Below are 21,319 nucleotides of genomic sequence, written 5' to 3'. Positions count from 1 at the left end.
CTTCTGCTCCTCATGGCCCTGGACTGGAATCTCCTGCTAGCCTGCAGTCGGGGGAGCATGGGGGTCAGGGGAACCTTAGGGTGAAATGATAAGAAGAGCCTGCCTCCTAACTTCTTCAAATTGTGTCTGGAACTCAGATCTGCACTGTCCAGTGTAGAGTCACTGGCCACATGTGGCTCTCAAGCACTTGAGCTGTGTTCTAAGTGAAAAATGTACTTTAAAGATTTAATATGGAAAAAACAAAGCAAATTATCTCATTAATAGTTTTTTATATTGATTACATGTTGAAATATTATTTTAGATATATTGAGATAAAATAGATATTATTAATACTGATTTCATATGTTTCTTTGTATTTTTGAAATGTGGCTAGTAGAAAATGTAAAGCTTATCATATATTTTGCTGGACAGCACTGCCTGGCTGCTAAATCACATGGCCAACACCTAGATGATGAGAGTTTATTACAGTCCATCCCATCTTCCAGAAAATAAGATGCTTGAGGTCCTGGTTTATTTTGTTTTTATCAGAAATTTTGCTAACAGTTAATTAATTATTTAAGAATGTTCTTAGGTAAGTCAGAAAACCTTAGAATATGCAGGCTACCAATAATTAATAGAAGTTAGTTCATACAGTGAATTTGTGACCCAGCATAAGGGAATTCTCATTTAACAATCCAATAAAAAAAAATAACAGGCTCTGTTTACTGATTAATTTCCATAATGTTTGGTTAAAGTAGTAAACTTTGAAGTAATTATCCAAAAAGAAGATAATAGATAGAAGCCGTGCCATCTGCAGCCAGGGCAGCACTTGATGGAATGCAGTTCGGTCTTGCACTCCTTAGTTGTAACCTATTTCGTTATCCTGGGTCCTTTGATTAGCCAACACATTTGTCTTACTGTCAGGTGTATTTGTAACAACAGTTACACCATTAAGACCAAACCATGTGACTTAGTCCACAAGAAGCCTTCACAAAGCAAGTGGAAGGGCTTCGTGCAAAACATAAGCCACGACTGAAAGGAAAATGTTTCCCTGTTTTCTTTTTTCTTTGCCATTCTTAGTCCTGGGATTTTAAAGGGTTTTTGTTTTTTGTCTATTTTTTGTGTAGGAATCCAACCTATACCTTCTCAGGGAGGGAAGCTAGAAATAGCTGGCACCGTGGTTGGCCACTGGGCTGGGAGCAGACGGGGCCGCGGGGGCCGTGGGCCTTTCCCCCTACAGGTCGTTTCTGTTGGAGGACCAGCAAGAGGGTAAGTGCTGATCAATGAACATGTATTTATAGAAATTAAAAAACAGCCTCTTATTTGTTTTTCAGTTTACTAGAAACTTTTTATATCACTAAATACACTCTTTATAATATTCATAGTGATTATATAGGATTGCATTATATATACCTTTATGTAACTATTTAAATTGTCAAATGATTATCCATATATTATTCAGTTAGCTGTTTATAAATGTTTAAAACAGTAGTATGTTTGAAACGTATTATTTTTCAAATTGCATGCATTGGATATGAACCAAGAAAAATAAGATTTATTCCTTGGAATCAATCTTTGGCATGTCCATGATTTAATAAACTCGGTGCTTCCTATAGCATAAGATTAAACACCTTTAAATCCATTTGATATTATTTTAAATGGTTTAAGTGTTGTTTCTAACAGATTCAAGTCTTTCTGCTTTTGTCCTGTTTATTCTTCAGGCGTCCAAGAGGAGTTATTTCCACCCCAGTGATCAGAACATTTGGAAGAGGTGGGCGGTACTATGGCAGAGGGTACAAAAACCAGGGTGCGATTCAGGTAATAGCACGACATAATGCTGGTGCTGGTTACTCCCTAATGTCTGTCTTCCAGGCTGATGTTTTAGTGCCGGTATCCAGAGGGGCCGGGTGTTGTTGGGCTCCTTCTATGGAACATCTAACTTGATGGTGGCATGTGGTGCTCACCCCTGTAAGTCCCTCAGATCATTTCCATTAGGTTTGTACTCAGGTGCACAGCTGCTTGTAGGGATTTACGGAGAATAATCCAGGGCCCTTAATGGTGTTTATATTAGGAAACATTATTAGGTAAAGAGCATTTAGGATTTAAAAAGGAAATCCTGACTGTCGGTGCTGGGACAGGAGGTCTCTTTTTCTCCTTCTCTTGGACCATCTTGACTAACTTCTCATTCCACCCCTTGCTGGATGCTGTGCTGCTTAAAGGATAATCCCAAGAGGAAACAGGTCACGTGTTTGTCTTCAGGAAAGACTGGAACATGCTTCCGCTTTGGATGATAGGATCTGGATCCTGGTCAATTTCCTCTTGAGAATGATACCAGTCAGCTTTAACACTGTAGTATGTCGTCCCACTTCTTGAATTATGGTATTTAATCATAGTGTACAGTTTATTCCGATGCCATTCATGTAAACATTATGAGGAGTGCACACTTGCCCTGGCCAGTTTGGCTCAGTGTCGTCCCTCGGACTCAAGGGTCCTGGGTTCGATTGCGGTCAAGGGCACGTACCTCGGTTGCAATCTCAATCCCTGGTCCTGATCAGGGCACATGAGGGAGGCAGCTAATCAATGTGTCTCTCTCACATCGATGTTTCTCTCTGTCTTTCCCCCTCCTTTCTACTCTCTAAAAATCAATGGAAAAATACCCTCCGGTGAGGATTCGAGGATTAAAAAAAAGCGTACACTCTTGTGACTAATATATTAATAACCCATATTTAGAAACTTAATTGGCCAACAGAAGATAAAACTGTCTTTACCAGGTGATCTTAGCACCTTGGCCACTTGTTTCAATGAAATACATCAAACAAATCAAGTACAGAGCCAGTCTCTCCTGAGGGTGGGACGCAGGCAGCCCCTTTGCAGCACAGCATCTAGCAAGGGGTGGGGCTTGGCTCGGTTGGCCTCAGCCTTCACACAGGTGCATTTTGAGCCAAAAGCACTCTCACCTCTCAGCCGGTCTAGGAGAGGGGCCACAGCCTTCCTGTGGCTCCAGCCCAGAGCTCTTCTGTGAAAATGGCCCTTGTGGTGTTCTTGTCCTCCTTAGTGGATGACAGGGCCTTTCCCGAGTGGTAGTAGGGGCTGTCCACACGTTGCTTATACACTAATATAAAACATACCTTGAGAATTTTCTTAGGTAAGTCAGAAAACATTAGAAAATGCAGGCTACCAGTTAATTAATAGAAATTAGTGCATACGGTGAATTTGTGACCCGGCATAAGGGAATTCTAGTTTAACAGTCCAATAAATTCTCAAAAACTGCACAAAACAGATGTGTAGCTTAATTCGTTATAAGGCAAATACTCATGTACCATCACTATGTGATAAATCGTATCACCAGCCATACTGAGAGCCCCTCGCTCCTTATCCCAATGCCTCCCTCCACCCAAAATAATCACGACCCAGACCTGTTCTCTGTGGTTTTACTCTTGTGTGTTGTCCCTAGGCACAGTAGAGTTTTGTTCATTTTCCTTGGTTGCTGTTTCAGTCTCTCTCCCTTTCTTGTCCTTCACTTACTATTGGAAGCACAGCCCAGGCATTCCATGACAGACTGGATCCGGCTGAGTGTACACGCACACTCCGTGCGGTTCTGCTTGCTCTTTCTCATATGCAGTAGCTGGGTCTGAGTGCTGCCTCATTCTCAGGTTTATCCCTGCAGATGCGTGCTTTTGTGTCTGCTTGTCTATTTTTATGTGTTGGACCTTCTTGGTGCCTCAATGACTAGACCAGTGGTCGGCAAACTGCGGCCCCTTGAGTGTGGCTCTTCCACAAAATACCACCGGTGGGCGCACACGTACAGTGCGATTGAAACTTCGTGGCCACACTCAAGGGGCCAAAGAGCCACATGTGGCTCACGAGCCACAGTTTGCCGACCACTGAACTAGACCATTCATTCATTAGGGATTGCAGAACGAAGATGTGCTCAACCCATCATTTATTTTTATTTATTTATTGGAGTATTTTTATAAGTACATGTTTCTGGTGCCCGAGTTTTACAGCCCCTACAGGAAAGGCAGAGTCTGCATGTGATGTTCCAGTCACCTTGCCCATCCTAGGTCACTACATCCTTTAGCTATCACCTGAGGTCCTCAGTAGCTTTCTGTGTAGGGTATCACCCAGCCCAGCGGACCTGCAATAGCCACTTCTCTTAGTGTCTTGGTTTCTTTAGTGGGAAACAGCTTTTCAATGCCATAGTATAGACACTGGTGCACTCTGACTACCATGGTGTTCGGTCACTGTTCCTGGTGCTCTGTGTACACAGGCACAGCTCCATTTCTTCATACATGAATATGCGCACAAATATCAATGCTTTTTACTGTATGTATTGCTAAGATAGAATCTTCTCCAGGCAGGTATGCTCAGTGGTTGAGCGTCGACTCATGAACCAGGAGGTCCCGGTTCAATTCCTGGTCAGGGCACATGCCTGGGTTGCAGGCTCAATCCCCAGTAGGGGGTGTAAGGAGGCAGCCAATCCATGATTCTCTCTCATCATTGATGTTTCTCTCTCCCTCTCCCTTCCTCTCTCTGAAATCAGTAAGAACATTAAAATAATATTTTAAAAAAAGATAGAATCCTCATGAATTCATACCAAGGTTTCCAATTCAAAGTGCTGTCTAAGGTGCTTTCAACTTGGCCTCTTCATTGTCTGGATGTCCTATCTCCATGTTGTGTCATGACTTCTGGGCTTTTCCTGTAGATAGAGCCAGAGGGATGATATGTGCGTGCACATCATGTATGCTGTGTACACACATGTATACATGTATGTGGCTGCCTTTTTCTTTTCAATGAAAATCTCAGGAGTTTATATTGATTCTTTCAATTCAAATTTAGAGCTTCAGAAATTTTACTTAACCTTTGCTGTTTATATCTGTATATGCTTCCATCCTGAGGATCTTGGTTCCTAAGAACCCAGGGGATGGTTAACTTAGAATGTCCCATAACTGTTATTTACCTTACTAGAGGCCCGGTGCATGAAATTCGTGCATGGTATGGTCCCTAGGCCTGGCCTGCCATCAGGGCCATCTTCCCCTGCTGCCCACAGCCGGCCCCGCCCCCCACCGACACCCACCCCCGGTTCCCTGTCCGCTGGGGGGAGAGACAGAGAGGTTGGCCATTTCTGCCCGCTAGCCAGCCCAGTCCCCCCGCCCTCCCATCATCCCCGCTAGTCGCCCTCTGCGTGGGGGCGAACAGCAGGGTGGGGCCTTGGCCTGGCGCCACCTGCGTCCGTGACCACCCACCCCTGGCTCCCCGTTCACCATTGGGCGATCGGGGCCTGTGGGCTGGGGGCAGCTCCTGCATTGAGCGTCTGCCTCCTGGTGGTGAGTGTGCATCATAGTGACTGATTGTTCTGCCGTTCGGTCGATTTGCATATTGCCCTTTTATTATATAGGACTAGAGGCCCGGTGCACAAAAATTTGTGCGCTCAGGGGGGTCCCTCAGCCCGGCCTATGCCCTCTTGCAGTCTGGGACCCCTCGGAGGATGTCCACCTGCTGACTTAGGCCCGCTCCCTTGGGGATTGGGCCCAAGCTGGCAGTCAGACATCCCTCTGGCAGCCCGGCAGCCCTCGAGGGATGTCCACTTGCCAGCGGGGAGTAGGCCTAAGCTGCAGTCGGACATCCTTAGCGCTGCTGAGGAGGTGGGAGAGGCTCCCACCACCACTGCTGTACTGGCAGCCGTCAGCCTGGCTTGTGGCTGAGCAGAGTTCCCCCTGTGGGAGCACAGTGACCACCAGAGGGTAGCTCCTGCATTGAGCGTCTGCCCCCTGGTGGTCAGTGTGTGTCATAGTGACCAGTCATTCTTAGTCGTTCTGCTGTTAGGGTCAGTTTACATATTACCCTTTTATTATATAGGATAGAGGCCTGGTGCATGAGTCCGGGCCAGCTGGTTTGCCCTGAAGGGTGTCCCAGATCAGGGTGGGGGTCCTGCTGGGGTGCCTGGCCAGCGTGGGTGAGGCGCTGATGGGTGTTTGCAGGCTGGTCACACCCCCTTCAGGGTGATGGTCCCCAGTGGGGTGCCTGGCCAGCCTGGGTGAGGGGCTGAGGACCGTTTTCAGGCTGTCCAAGTCCCCTGGCAATGGAAGCTCCCAGCCTCTCCTTTTTATCTTTTTATTATTATTATTATGGGATTTATTTACCTTCTATAATTGAAACTTTGTAGCCTTGAGAAGAGCTCAGAGCCGACCAGGGCGGGCGGGAGGGAAGCCTCCTGCTCACTCCAGCTCCATGGCCATGGCCGGCTGAAAGCAGGTATCTGGGGTTTATTTACCTTCTCTAATTGAAACTTTGTTGCTTTGAGTGGAGCTCAGAGCTGCCACGGCAGCTGGGAATCTTCGCTTCCTCCATCATTGGGGCAACCAAGCCTCCTGCTCGCTCCAGCTCTGTGGCTGCTGGCCGCCATCTTGGTTGATTTGCATATAGTCGCTCTGATTGGCTGTTGGACGTGGCTTAAGGTATAGCAAAGGTACAGTCAATTTGCATGTTTGTCTTTTGTTAGTGTAGATTCCATATTGTACACACTGGCAGCTCAATACATTAATACTGCCATCACCGACACCATCATTTAGGACAACTAAAATGTTGGTATATGTCCTATAATTCTTGCATTTTAAAAGAAATAGTTGGGCTGTTATTGCCTGCATTGTTCAGCATACAGCAGTGACCTGCTTCACTCTTCCTTTAGCCTTATCTGTCCAGGTTCCATACATCTGTGCATCCGGGACCCACAGCCTATGTCTGCAGGTCCATTTTGTCCCTCTGATGCTTTTTCTCTAGTATATTCCTCAGTGAGGACTTAGGGAACAAATACTCAGTTTGAAAAAACTAGTCATCGTTTTCCTAACATATTGATACCTTGGAGATATTGTGGGGTTTTTTCTAGACCGCTGCAATAAAGTGAGTACCGCAACAAAGAGAGTTGTCATCTTTTTGCTGGGGGCGGCCTTGCCTTCACTTTGTAAAAATGAAACATAAAGTGAAGAGCTTAAAGCAGGGTATTATCTGTTCTTGAAAACATTGACTCACATCTTGCTCCCTAAGTATGTTAAAGCATCTGTGGTGTCATTTTCTCCTGTTATAAAGCTTTGCTGTCAAAGACTGGTAGTAATCTAATTGTCTTTCCCTTTAAAGCCATTTGCTGTTTTGGCTTAAATATCCAAATGTTGTTGTTTTTTGTCAAAGTTTAGTGATATGTCCTGCTGCTGGTTGCTCTGGGTCCATGTGCTCAGTACAGGACAAGCTCTTTCAAACACAACTTTAAATCTTGATTTGCATCAGGAAATTTTCTTAAATGACTAGTTTTTCATTTCTGTGCTTTTTCTTTGCTTTTTAAAATCTCTGGTGATCCTGTTATCCTGGTTCTCAGGGTCCATCTTCAGTGTTTGTCACACTCTTGATTTTTTATCTTTTCCTTTTTTTATATATATATAACTCACAAAACATACAATTCACCTGTTTAAGTATACAATTCTCAAGGCCATGAAGTAGTTTATCATTCTAGGAAGAAACACATACTCATGAGCCAGTGGTTCTCAACCTTCTGGCCCTTTAAATACAGTTCCTCATGTTGTGACCCAACCATGAAATTATTTTCGTTGCTACTTCATAATTGTAATGTTGCTACTGTTATGAATCATAATGTAAATATCTGATATGCAGGATGGTCTTAGGCGACCCCTGTGAAAGGGTCGTTCAACCGCCAAAGGGGTCTCGACCCAGACGTTGAGAAACACTGTCATAAGCAGTCACTACCCCCACCCCAAACTCCCTCTGCCCCTGACAACCACGTATCTGCTCTCTGTACCTTTCATGTAAATGCATATGGGGCATGTACCAGCACTTCATTCCCTTTCATTATTATGTTCTATTGCAGTGATGGCGAACCTGTGACACGCGTGTCAGAGGTGACACACGAACTCATTTTTTTCATTGTTAAATGGCATTTAAATATATAAAATAAATATAAAAAATATGCATCTTTGTTTTCCTATGGTTGCAAATATCAAAAAATTTCTATATGTGACATGGCACCAGAGTTAAGTTAGGGTTTTTCAAAATGCTGACACGCCAAGCTCAAAATGTTCGCCATCACTGTTCTATTGTGTGCATGGACCACACTTTGTTTACCCATTTATCAGTGTGTGGACATTCAGGTTGTTTTTATTTTGGGGCTATTATGAATAGTTTCAGGTATACAACATAATGATTCAATATCTATATATACAAAAGCCTAAGCAACCGTTCGACCGGTAGCGATGACGCACAATGACCGGTAGGTTAGGTTGTTGCTGGGACCCTGTCATCCCTGAATCTGGTTCACCTGCACCAAATTCCCTTTCAATGTGCATTAATCTGTGCACCGGGCCACTAGTTTATATGTGTTACAAATTGATAACCACATTAAGTTCTAGTTAAAATCCATCATCTTACATAAGTAAAGAAGTTTTTCTTTTTGTAATAACTGTTAAGATCTACTTTCTTAGCAACCTTCAAATATACACGGTGGAGCAAAAGTAGATTTATAGTTCATATGAAAAATAGCATCTACACTAATAAAAGAGAAACATGGTAATTAGCGTACGACCGCTACCCTTTTCATTGGCTAATCAGTGAGTATATGCAAATTAACTGTCAGCCAAGATGCCGGCCGGCAGCCATGCACTGAAGGGAGCAGGGAGGTTTGCTTGCTTCAGTGACTGCGGACTCCAACGTTCCCCGCCTCACTTGCCGGCCTCTCAGCTGCAACTCTAAGCAACTATGTACTATGTTGCAAATAAGAAGCTAAACAAAACCCCAGAAACCGGCTTTCATTCAGCCGGGCTTTAGCAACATTGTATCGATGTTTTCAGCGGCGAGACCTCAGAGCTAAAGCTGGCCCAGAATAAAAAAAAAAAAAAAAAAAAAAAGAAAACAAGGAGCGGTTGGAAGCTTCAGTCACTCGCTTCTGGAAAACAGCCCTCAGCCCCTTACCCAGACTGGCCAGGCACCCCAGTGGGGACCCCCACCCTGATCCAGGACAGCCTTCAGGGCAAACCAGCCAGCCCCAACCCATGCACCAGGCCTCTATCCTATATAGTAAAAGGGTAATATGCCTCCCGGCACTGGGATCAGCGGAGCAGCGAGGCTCCCGGCACCGGGATCAGCGTGACAGGGGGCAGCGCCCAAACCCCCTGATCAGCCCTGCTCTGTGCCTGATACGGGGGAGCTCCCCAATCCCCTGATTGCCCTGCGGCTCTGTGTTTGACAGGGTGCAGCGCAACAACCCCCTGATCGGCCCTGCTCTGTGTGTGACAGGGTGCGGCGCCCCAACCCCCCTACCCCCCCCCCCCCCCCCCGCACGGGCCCTGCTCTGTGTGTGATAGGGTAGAGCCATAACCTCTCCGTCGGCCCTGCCCCGAGTGTGACAGTGGCGGCACCCCAACCCCCTGATCGGCCCTGCTCTGTGGGTGATAGAGGGTGGCGCCCCAACCCCCCTCCACGGGCCTTGCTCTGTGTGTGACAGGGTAGAGCCATAACCTCCCCACTGGCCCTGCCCTGAGTGTGACAGGGTGCAGCGCCCCAACCCCCTGATCCGCCCTGCTCTGTGTGTGACAGGGGGCGGTGCCCCAACTCCCCTATCGGCCCTACTCTGTGAGTGACAGCGGGGAGCTCCTCAACCCCCTGATGGGCCCTGCTCTGTGCGTGACAGGGGGTGGCGCTGCAACCTCCCCATCGACCCTGCCTTGAGTGTGACAGGGGGCGGGGCCCCAACCCCCCAATCGGCCCTACCCTGAGCGTGACTGAGGGTGGCATCGCAACCTCCCGATCTGCCCTGCTCTGTGCTTGACGGGGTGGTGCCCCAACTCCCCAATCGGCCCTGCTCTGAGCCTGACCAGGGGCTGCACTTAGGAATTGGGCCTGCCCTCTGCCACCCGGGGGCAGGCCTAAGCCAGCAGGTGGTTATCTCCCGAGGGGTCCCAGACTGCGAGAGGGCACAGGCCGGGCTGGGGGACCCCCCCCCCCCACACCCCCCAGTGCACAAATTTTTGTGCACCGGGCCTCTAGTAAATAATAAATAAGAATAAACTGTGTTTTGTGTACTCACAACTATAAACCCATTTTTGCCCCAACCTGTACAATAGAATATAGTTAACTAAAGTCATTATGGGCACATTTTTGTGTGGACACATTTTCAGTTCTCTTGGGTATATAGGTAAGAGTGAATTCTCGGGTGGTAGGTAAATTTAACTAATTGAGGAACCACCAAACTGTTTTTCCAAAGTGGCTGCACATTTTTTCTATTCCTATCAGAAATGTCTAAGGGTTCCGGTTCCTCCACATTCTCACCATTTTTTGTTATTTGTCTTTGAGTTTAGCTATCCCAGATGGTATGAAGTAGTATCAAATGTAGTTTTGATTTGCATTTCTCTGTCTTTGTTTCTGATTTTAAAATTTTTCTTCCTTTTCACTTTCTTTGGGTATTTTATAATTTTAATGTGGTGTGTCTCTTCTAGTTTAGTCTTCATTTTTTTTGAATAATCTTTTCTTATTTTGAATTCTTCCCTAAAATTTTCACCTCACTTCCTAGCTTTTCTTGGTTTGATCGGTGTATATGTCCTGTCTTGTCACAACCCATTTTGAAATCAGAGGAAGCAGTCTTGGCCGTTTATGGACATGCCTTTCTGCCATATTTCATTGTCTAAAGCAGTGGTACTCAACCTTCCTAATGCCACGACCCTTTAATACAGTTCATCATGTTGTGGTGACCCCCAATTTCATTGTTAGAAACTGAACATAATTAAAGCATAGTGATTAATCACAAAAACAATATGTAATTATATATGTGTTTTCCGATAGTCTTAGGCGACCCCTGTGAAAGGGTCGTTTAACCCCCAAAGGGGTTGCGACCCATAGGTTGAGAACCGCTGGTTTAAAGGACTGTTGGTCCCTTCCTTATCCTATATAATAAAAGCCTAATAGGCTGTGTCCAACCGTTCAACCAGTCGCTATGATGCGCACTGACCACCAGGGGGAAGACGCTCTGACCAGTAGGTTAGCTTGCCGCTGGGTTCCAACCAATCAGGACTGGGTGAGATGGGCTGGACACGCCCTGGAGCCCTCACACAGTCCCTCCCAGGCCCCAGTGTGGTCCCTCAGCCTGGCCTGCACCCTCTTGCAATCCAGGACTCCTCCGGGGATGTCCGCATGCCAGGCGGGGGGGACACCCCCACACACACACACACACACACACACACACACACCGGTACATGAATCCGTGCACCAGGCCTTTAGTCTTACCTAATAATGGACAGACATGTAAATTGACCGTCCCTCTGCTATGCTCATCAGCCAACCAGGAGAGTATGCAAATTAATCCAACTAAGATGGTGGTTAATTTGCATATGTAGGTGTGAAGCAGCGGAGCGGAGACTGAAGGCTCCAGGTGGAGCAGTGGAGACTGAAGGCTCTGGCCAGAGTGAAAGCCTGGGTCCCGGGTGCCAGAGGCCAGGGGAAGGGAAGGCCTATTGCACGAATCTCTTCATGCACCAGGCCTCTAGTTTTTCTATAATGGCGGTACATGTGGTTCCACCTTGGTACTTTTGGTTGCTCATTTTAGGTGACATTAGTGTTCTTGTATCTTGAGAAGGACAGAAATGAAGGGCAGCTTGTCTCCTGAGAGTTTCTGAGCTGTCCTCCTGTCTCTGTTGTTGCCATCCTGGTGGGGCCAGCTCTAAGAGGATGTGTGCAGAGCAGGCAGTGCCACCCTGTGCTTGTGGTCACTTGGTGGGGGCACGCCTCACAGTGTCCACGGCTTGCAGGAAGAATGGACTGTGGAGAGCAGTACAAGCTGGCTTTCCTTCTCATTCCTGTTGCATCCTCTGTGCACACACGTACCACCACCACCACCAAACGGGCCCCTGACCCAGTTCCTGCAGCAGGCGTCTGTGAGGGTGTGAGGGGCTGCCCACCACCTCTGCTAGTACCACCACAGGTGTGTGCTTGGTCCAGCAAGTGGACTTTTTCCTGAGAGACTGAGTGAAGGCTTTGAGGTTTGAAAGCATGTACTGGAGATCTTCAGTATCATTTTTTGTCCCTACTTAGCCCTTCTATATTTTATTTGTCCTATATTTTTATATTTATCTCAAAGTTCCAAGAAAATCACTATAGTATAGACCTCTGGAAAAGTTTATGTCAGTGTTTCTGAATTCTAGGATTGAACACTAAAATGAGAAGACAGTGTGGGACGTGGAGCCCAGAGGGTATAGAAGAATCGTCCCTAATACAAGGGTGATGGGCATCTTCAGCTCCATTTGGGCTGAGCAGGTGGTCTTTATTTTCAACCAAACACCCCGATTCTTAGAGTAGAAAGGACTAAAAGGCACTAGATGCATTGCCATCTTGTGTGGAAAGGGGATGGGATGTGGAGCTGGAAGACCTCTAAGCAGCTTACCTATTCTGAGCCTCTGTTTTCTTATCTGAACAATGACCTTTTGAAGGTAAAGACCATTAATGTTTTCTTCAGCAACAGTCAGTCTCTGACAGTGGGTCTCAGCCCTGTCCATGTCAGCCCTAGGGGACACTGGCTTTGTTTGGAGACAGGGTTATTTGTCACAGCTTGGCTGCAAGTGCTGTGGACTTGTGTGGGCAGAGGCCAGTCATGCTTCTAACCTCCCTACAGTGCACAGACAGCCCCTGACAGAATGATGAGGTCCAAAATGCCATGATGCCAGGTTGAGAACCCATGCTCTAGGACAGGGGTGGGCAAACTTTTTGACTCGAGGGCCACAGTGGGTTCTTAAACTGGACCGGAGGGCTGGAACAAAAGCATGGATGGAGTGTTTGTGTGAACTAATATAAATTCAAAGTAAACATCATTACATAAAAGGGTACGGTCTTTTTTTTTTAGTTTTATTCATTTCAAACGGGCCGGATCCGGCCCACGGGCTGTAGTTTGCCCACGGCTGCTCTAGGATGTAAGCAACTGAAAGAGCTCAGTCTGTCTTCATGGTTCTGTACAGAGAGGAAATGTGCTGAGTCAGTCTCAATGTTCATTTTTTTCCAGAGAATTGTTTTTAAATCTGTTAGGAAGAGGGGGAGACCCCTTCAGAAGAGAGAAGCCACAAACACATATAGCGATTATCAGTGCAGACTTCCTTCTTGTCGAGGTTGCCCAGCAATGATTGTGTCATTTCTTCATTTCCCAGTAGAAATGGACGTCCCCGCTGCCTGTTACATGCAGATATCCCTTTGGAGGTCATGTGCAGGACAGGCGTAGTTTGAAACTTCAGAGTAGACTTATTGAGAGACCTTTTTTTACTTTAAATGACTCAGTGCTTTTCAAGTGGAGATCTCCCTCATCGTCAGCACATTAACTACAGGGAAGTTGAGGGACAGGGACACAGGAGGAACTGCTGAGATGGAGAAGCTTCTGCCAGATTCAGGTCAATCAGAAGCGAAGACAGAGTATGTTACAGTGTAGAGGATGTATATAGAGTATATAACAATGTACAGAGAGTGTATACAGACTTACAGTGTGTATGGAGTATATAACAGAATGTAGAGGAAAGTACATACACTGCCCTGGCCGGTGTGGCTCAATGGTTGGAGAGTTGTCCCAAACACCAAAAGGTGGTGGGTTTGATTCCCGGTCAGGGCACATGTCCAGGTTGTGGATTTAATTCCCAGTTGGGATACGTGCAGGAGGCAACTGACTGATGTTTCTCTCTCCCTTCCTCTCTCTCTAAAATCAAGAAAAACATTAAAATGTTATAAAAAATAAAAATCTATTTTAAAAAATAAAGTACATACACTGTATTATGTTCTTGAATCTGCAGTGAGTATCATTAGGCCTCCTTAGCACCCCCGTTTCCCACTGTTTATCAAGAGTTGCTAATCGCTCTGTAATTCATTTTAAACAGGGCAAGCCTCCTTATGCTGCTTCAGCAGAAGAAGTGGCCAAAGAACTGAAGTCGCGATCTGGGGAATCCAAGTCCTCCGCCATATCTTCAGACGGGTCCCTGGCGGAAAATGGAGTGGTGGCTGAGAAGCCAGCTTTCCAGATGAATGGGAGTGCAGGCGACACCAGGGCCCCCAGCCACTCGGAAAGTGCCTTGAACAATGACTCTAAGACGTGCAATACAAATCCTCACTTAAATGCACTAAGCACAGACAGTGCTTGCCGTGGAGCTGATGCTCTGGAGGCAGCTGTCTTAAAGCAAGAAGAATAAACTTATTTTTTATAGAGGGTGAAGGATGCTGGAAGGGTAAGGATTTAGGAATATCTGGAGAGAAAGAGAGCCTACAGTTATGTACATTTTTTCCTTTCCGTAAGAGAAAAATGAGGACTTTGGAAATTCGGATCCCTCTTTGATATCAGAGATTTAAAAAACACATTTTTAGTTTTAACCAGTTGTAGTCAAAATGCTACAATAAACAAAAAGAGAGAAAGAAAATGAAGAGCATTTGACTCCCACTCTTAAAATGAAGTACACACAAAGTTTAAACTGGTTATGACAAAAGCCTATAGTTGTGTTTCTTGAACTATAAAGAAAACAAATTTTGGCAGTCTTTAAGTATATATAGCTTAAAATATCATTTTTAGCATTTGGCACCATATGTATGCCATTATCTTTGATTTTGCATTACTGTTCACAAGAAAGCTTTGTTTAAGGCTTTGATTTTATGATTATGAAAGAAATAAGGCACAACCACAGTTTTTCTTTCTTACTTAAATTTCATCACTGTTGATGTGGTTCTTTTGTGTTAAAAGAAAAAGTGCAACTATCAAAACAAAAAATTATAGAGTAATATTGCCGTTCTGCTGATTTTAAATATACAGTACATCATACATACTTTACAAGCAAGTTAAATGGAGATAAAGTTGAAATCATAGAAGATGCAAATGACCTTTCAAAATCAATACAATGTGTTCTGAAACTTTTTGTGACTTAAATACCATGCATCTGTGATCAATGAACTATGTGGTTTTGAATCGAATGTAGACCATTAGTGCTACTACTTGAGCTAAACTTCTGCATGGTTCATAATTTTTAAAGTGTGTAGTTAATATTATGCATGTTATTGTCCTTTCTTCCATTCTTACCAGTATGTGCCCATTTGCAAAACAAAAATGCTAATAATCAGTAATAGTTCTATAAAAGATGTTAACTCTGTTTAGTCATTGACTGATCTTGCTCTAACCTTAAAATTTTGTGATTATTGACCTCTGTTGCATTTATTCTAAAACACCCCAAAATTATCTAGCTGTTTCGAATATCAACATTACCCTGGTGTATTCACTGCTGTATGCATTACTGTTCTTTGTTGCTGTTTTATTCCTTCATATTAGCAAAATATGAAATTCTGTGAAAAACAAAAAAAAATCCCTTTGATCTTTAACCCCCCCCCCCCTTCTGTAGCAGGAAACAAATTGCTTGTTCTTGAGAACTTTCCCATCAAGAATTTAGTAGAAGCAGGTATACTTATATCATTTTGATGTTTTTGTTAATGTTTCCAAACAATGTACTTTGAAATCAGAATCACTTCTTATTCGTTTTCATATAATTCTCCTGATGCTCTTCATCACACATTAGTGATCAGAAACGAGATGTAATTCCCCAATCCCTGCCCGCAAGACCTGAGTAGGATCTTACTGTAAGTTGAAGGGAGTTTTGCCCTAACTCATGGATTGTGCAAGAATGAACTGCTGTTGGGTTTGACTGATTGTAGATGGGTTGTGGTGTGGTGTATTGAAGGCTATTGAATGCAACTTACAATGCTTAATAAAAATCTTTATTCTTTTAGTATAAAGTATGGTGTGACTTTTAAATTCCTTGTATTTTACTGAAGTTTAATTCAAATTGAAACAGCTACTGAAGAGCTTGGTCAAATAAACAAGATTGAGAAATATTTTGTCCTTTGCAAGTAATTCCAGGTTTCCAGCTCTAAAGGAATTTACATACATCGTTAATGTGGAAATGATGCTGGTGTCTGAGTTTGTTACAAAGAAGACAGTCCCTATGATGGAGTAGGCTTAGAAATAGAAAGTTATTGTTTCTTAAAAAGCCCAAGGAAGAAATAAATTTGGTCTTGATTAAACCACTTTTTAAACATTAGCCAAATCCATACTTTACTCGGCTTTTTACTCAATGTCCCTTTTTGTCCTGGGGTCCCCTACATTACATTGGTTGTCCTGTCTCCTCCAGCTCTTGTCTGGCAGTTTGGAGAATGCTGCTGGGCATTTTGTGGAACGTCCCTCCTCTGGGGCGCATGCAGTTAACACGGCACCGGTGGACTGACCTTACCTGGCTGTTGGTCAGGTTTCCGACCTGTAACATCGCCCCGCCCCGTCCTGTCCGCTCCTGGGGGTCATGCACCGCCCGCACTGGGGGGCGGGGCGGGGGGGGGTATGAATTTCCCAAAGCGATTTGGCGTTACTGTGCGGGGCAGCCGCGTCTTCCCCGCCCGCCGTGTTTTTACATCAGTGAGTTCTGAGTGCTGAGCACAAGACGGAGCGACAGAATTCGTTTTTACTGGTGCCTGTTTTCTGAGAACCCATTGTCAATCTCTCGTGCTCTGACCCCCTCAGTGATGGTGCCGAACTAGGAAATGCTACTTTAGCAGCACTGTTCTGGGGGTTTCAGCCATCCTATCAGGACCACACTATCATCACCGCAGAGCAGCTTTCACCTACTGCAGGCGACACGGCTGGAAAGCGGCGAGGCGTCCCGAGCCTGCGGCCGGCCTCCGCCCGGGGCTGGCCCTCTGCGTGTCCTGAGCTGCCCCTGCGGGCACCGCGGCTGCGGGCGCGCTATCGGCGCCTTCCGCGCGGAACCGGGGGCGGAAGGGGAAGCTGGCGGGACCTGGCGGCAGGAAGACTCGCCTCGGCCCCGCCCGCTACGCAATCGGAGGAGGACGCAGGCAGGCGGAGCTCTGCGCTCCTGCCCGTGGGCGGAGGGAGTCTCGCGTAGAGCGGGAAGGGGCTGCGTGAGGCGGGGCGGGGCCCGGCGTCGGGCGGGGCGGGCCTGGCGTCGGGCGGGGCGGGGCCTGGTGACGGGCGGGGCGGGGCTGCGTGGGGCGGGGCGGGGCCTGGCGTCGGGCGGGCCGGGGGGGCGGGGGGGAGCAGGGCGCTCTGTTTGGCTCCTCCCCCCGCGCACGGAGCGCGCGCACCCTCTGCGCCTCCAGCGCTGCCGCCCGGGCCTGGCCCGCTGCTGCCGTGGCGTCGTCCTCACTGCCGGTGCCCAGAGCGGAGTTCCGCGCGCGGGGCGCCGACGGGCCTTCGGGGACGCTGGGGGCGGCCGGGCTTCTCCTGCACGGCTGGTGCCCCGGGCGCCGCCGGCCCGGCACGCCCCGGCCTGGGCAGCGCGTCCCAGCCGGAGTTCCGCGCCCGGCCTGCGGCGCCCCGCGCGGACCGGAAGTGCAGTCTGGCGCCGCCGCGGTCCGGGGTGGCGGAGGCGGAGCTCACGCCGCTACTCGCGGCCCCTCCGACCCGCGGTGCTGGTCCCGCCGCCGCTCACCCCGCGCCCCGTCCGCAGCCCCGCAGGAGTGCGGGCCCTCGCCGTGCGGCACTCCTTCCGGCCGGGGTCCCCGCTGCCGCTCCGCGGTGGCCGAGCTCCCAGGGCCGCCGCTGCCGCGACCCGGCACGGCCTGTGCCCCGGGCAGGTCCACGCGTGGAGAACCGTGTGGGGCCGGCGGGGCGCTGGGAACACCGGCGCTTCTGCCCAGACACCAGGGCCGCGTCCTGAAACTGGGCGATTTCTGACCCGGCGTTGACCCTTTTGTTTTCTTAATAAATATTCTTTTCCTCATTTCAAAAGTAACGTTTATTGTAGTAACTTTTAAAAATATAAGTAAACAGAAAGGCAAAAGTCCCCAGTAATTCTTCTATCCTGAGACACCTGTTCACATTTGCTCTTTATCTTTCCTTTTCCTATGCAATATATAGTTTTTTATTTTCGTTGCAGAAAATAATCAGGTTGTCATACATGCTTTGCGGCACTTTCCCCACTTGGCATCGTCTTCGCCTCCCCTGTCCCACAGCCCAGGGGCGGCCGCACGGGGTGCACCTGCCGCCAGCCTCGCACTGCCAGGCGCCCAGGGCCCCGCCTCCATGGCCTTCACATTCGTGGAGGGGAGCAGTATACACGTGCTGTGTACAAATAAGACTTTCGGACAAGATGAGGGAAATCAGACCAGGTGACCGGGCATTTGGCAGGGAGGACCTGTGGGACCAGCTGCCCAAGGACAGTGGTCTGCGGAGGCGGGTGGCCGCGGGCCCAGGTGCGGAGCGGTGGATGGGAGAACCCGCCCGCGAGGGGTGAGTCACCACTGCAGGGTTGGGGGCGTGCGGTGGCCCTTGGGAGGTTGTGAGTGGACTCCAGGTCAAGGAAGAGGATGCAGCACACCCCACAGATGGTCAGCGTTTTGCTGGAAGGTACGCATGCAGAAGGGGTGGGGGTGCTGGGAAGGGCCTTTGGGTCCTCAGCACTGACTGCACCCCCTCCCACCTCTTTGCCAGGAAGATGGGAAATGATTCCTGGTTCTCATGTGCTCCTGTTGCCAGTGAAGGTGGCATTTCCCTTCTGATGCTTTACTGTGTCTTCAGTTTCTCCATTTTCCAGTTGACAGAACTTCCAATGCCCTGGCTCTTTTATGATGCTAAAAACCCAGGCCAAGACACGAATTTTAAGAAGTTATTCACCCTCTGTCCCCTTATCCATATCACCCCCTGAAAGACAAAGGGGGAGTGCCAGTCCTTTCCTGATGTGGGTAAGGATTCCAGTGCTTTTACCTTCAGTTCTGAGAATGTCTAACTTATTGGCCCCCTTTCCTCCCTGCTTGGTAGAATGAACCTTGCGGAGGCCGCAGCTTTGCCTGGAGCCACCTTAATTTTCCCCATACGGGCCCCAGGCTGTGGGATGCAGGGCTTCCTTACTTGTCCTGTTAGCTTCCCTAGCACAGTCTGGGCCGCAGACCTGCAGACAGGACCAAAGCTGGCTTTGCACCAAACACCTCACCTGTGCAGGGGGCTGGACTGTGTCTCCTCAAATTCATGTCAGAGTCCTGACTCCACTCCCTCAGACCCTTAAATAGGGTGTCATAGGTGTAATTAGTTAGGCTGAAGTCATGCTGACAGGGGGTGGGCCCTAATCCACAGGACTTGTGTTCCTATAAGAAGGGGGAATTTGGACACAGATAAACACAAAACGGCCTTGTGAAGATCGGAGAGATGCTGCCACAAGCCAAGAAACTGATGGAAGCTGGAGAGAAGCCTGGAACAGACCCTTCCTAGCACCTCCAGAGGGAGCGCCGCTCTGCTGGTGGCTTGACCGCAGACTTCTGGCCTCCGGAACCCTGAGAGGACACATTTCTGTTCTGAGGGACCCGGTCTTGGTACCTTTGTTATGGCAGCCCCAGGCAGCTGATGCACCCTGCGTGCCGCCATCCTGGTAAGTGCAGATTATGCCCTGCCCAGTTGTCTCTGAACCCATGGGCTACACCTCAGCTGGGTGTGTCTTAGCTCTGGTTGCACATTTCTTTTTTCTTGATGCACAGAAGGGTAACTGGAAGTGGCCTGCGCAGACCCAGGTGGGAACAGTTCCAAGTGGGATAAAACTGCCTGGGTAGTAAGAACGAACTGTGGTCCTTTTTCTACAACAGTAGAGGCTGCTATCAGGCTGAGGGTCTCATCCTCACCTGGTATTTAACCAAGCGCGCTCAAACCCACTTCACAGAGGATCTGCTAGGGCTGGCACTGTGCTGGCTGTTGAAGAGACAGCCGTAAGCACAACAGAGACCTACCTCCCTGTGCTGTGGCATTTCATCGAGCAGGAAAAGAACAGTCACATGAAAATGCACGTAAGAGAAAATAAATATACATGAAAAAGCAACAGCAATGGTAATAAGTCCTATGAAGGAAAAGGCAGAGAAAAGAAGGAACTTCCTATGGGCGAGGGAGGTGTCAGGGAGTCTGAGTAATGACCTGGAGGTCGGTGGGAACTACCCAGGCAGAGTTCGAGCCACTTAAAGGCAGGTGCCGAGGATGGCCTTGGCCTCAGCCTTGGCAGCTCATGAAGCAAACAGCTTGAGGCACCCTTGGCAGACCTACCCAGCCATCACATTGTGCTCACTCCTGCGATTGGTGCATGCCCATCCCTGCAGGCATGACTGTGGGAGGGCCATTCTGGTCTCAGTTTGCCTGGAAAAGCCTGTTTGCCCCTGTTCTGGTATTTTGTTAACAGTCCTCTTTTGGGTAGTAAATTATATGGTAACCCAGCTGAGGGGATTTTGTCTATAGACTCAGTGCTTCCAAACACCACAGGGCCATCCTAGAGATGGTCAATAAGAAAGGGCACACTTTTGCCCTAACCAGTTTGCTTAGTGGATAAAGTGTTAGCCTGTAGACTGAAGGGTCCCAGGTTCGATTCTGGTCTAGGGCACATACATCAATTGCAAGCTTGATCCCAAGCCCTGGTTGGGGCATGTGCTGGAGGCAACCAATCGATGTGTCTCTCTCACATCAATGTTTCTCTCTCTGTCTCTTCCACAGTCTCTAAAAATCAATGGGGAAATATCCTCGGGTGAGAATTATAGAAAGAAAGGGAGGAAAGGAAAGGTGAAAGGAAGGAATGCTGACGGGGGGGTGGGCCCTCGCGGCCGCGCACTGTGGAAAGGAAGGAAGGAAAGGAGGAAAGAAGAAAGAAAGGGCACACTTCCCATGGGTCACTGCTTATTTCAATCAGTTCTGGATTAGACCAGCTTGGTCGTGGTACCCCAAGAAGGGCCCAGTCTTAGAACTCTCTTTGTATTCACTACATGGATTTATCGATTACAAAAGCACACATCCAGCATTGACCTAGTCTCTCTTTTCTGGTATCTCCCACTACCACCCAGACAGTTATTGGCTGTCTGTCTTCCGTTTGGCGTATGAGCTCCCTGGAGGTAGAAAATGTGTCTGCCTTGTTCACTGCTATAAAATAATATTTAAGATGCCAAGACTACCCATAGCCATCTACTGGGTTCTATGTAATCCCTGTCAAAATTCCAATAGCCCTTTGCAGAAATAGAGAAGCCAATCCTCAAATTCATACAAAAGTGTAAGTCAAACAATCTTGAAAAAGAAGAATAAAGCTGGAGGACTCATATTTCCTGATTTCAAAGTGTGGTACTACCATAAAAATAGACATACAAATGAATAAAATACAATAAAGAGCCCAGAAATAAACCCTTCCCCATATGGTCAAATGATTTTTGACAAGGCTGTCATGATCATTCCATGGGGAATGGGCAGTGTTTTCAACAAATAATGCTGGGAAAACCAGATATCCACATGCAAGAGAATGAAGCTGGACCCTTACCT

At 47.6% G+C, this 21,319-nt stretch overlaps 1 protein-coding gene across 2 annotated transcripts in view; it reads left to right on the top strand.

Moving 5' to 3' along the window:
- The window catches only part of FAM120A (family with sequence similarity 120 member A), a 113,222-nt gene extending 97,451 nt beyond the window's left edge, over positions 1–15,771 (top strand). For both annotated transcript variants that reach the window (XM_070400875.1, XM_070400874.1), the window contains 3 exons: positions 1,107–1,248; positions 1,701–1,797; positions 13,881–15,771. In XM_070400875.1, coding sequence (XP_070256976.1) covers positions 1,107–1,248; positions 1,701–1,797; positions 13,881–14,189 — 548 coding nt within the window. In that variant the 3' untranslated portion in view covers positions 14,190–15,771. The remainder of the gene's footprint in view (positions 1–1,106; positions 1,249–1,700; positions 1,798–13,880) is intronic.
- Positions 15,772–21,319: the final 5,548 nt, after the last annotated feature.

The sequence above is a fragment of the Myotis yumanensis genome, unplaced genomic scaffold (genome assembly GCF_028538775.1).
Source record: "Myotis yumanensis isolate MYYU_CA2020_CCGP unplaced genomic scaffold, mMyoYum1.0.hap1 SCAF_21, whole genome shotgun sequence".
Taxonomy (NCBI): domain Eukaryota; kingdom Metazoa; phylum Chordata; class Mammalia; order Chiroptera; family Vespertilionidae; genus Myotis; species Myotis yumanensis.
Note: the sequence above shows the minus strand (reverse complement) of the source record. Positions and strands in the feature narration are given on the sequence as shown.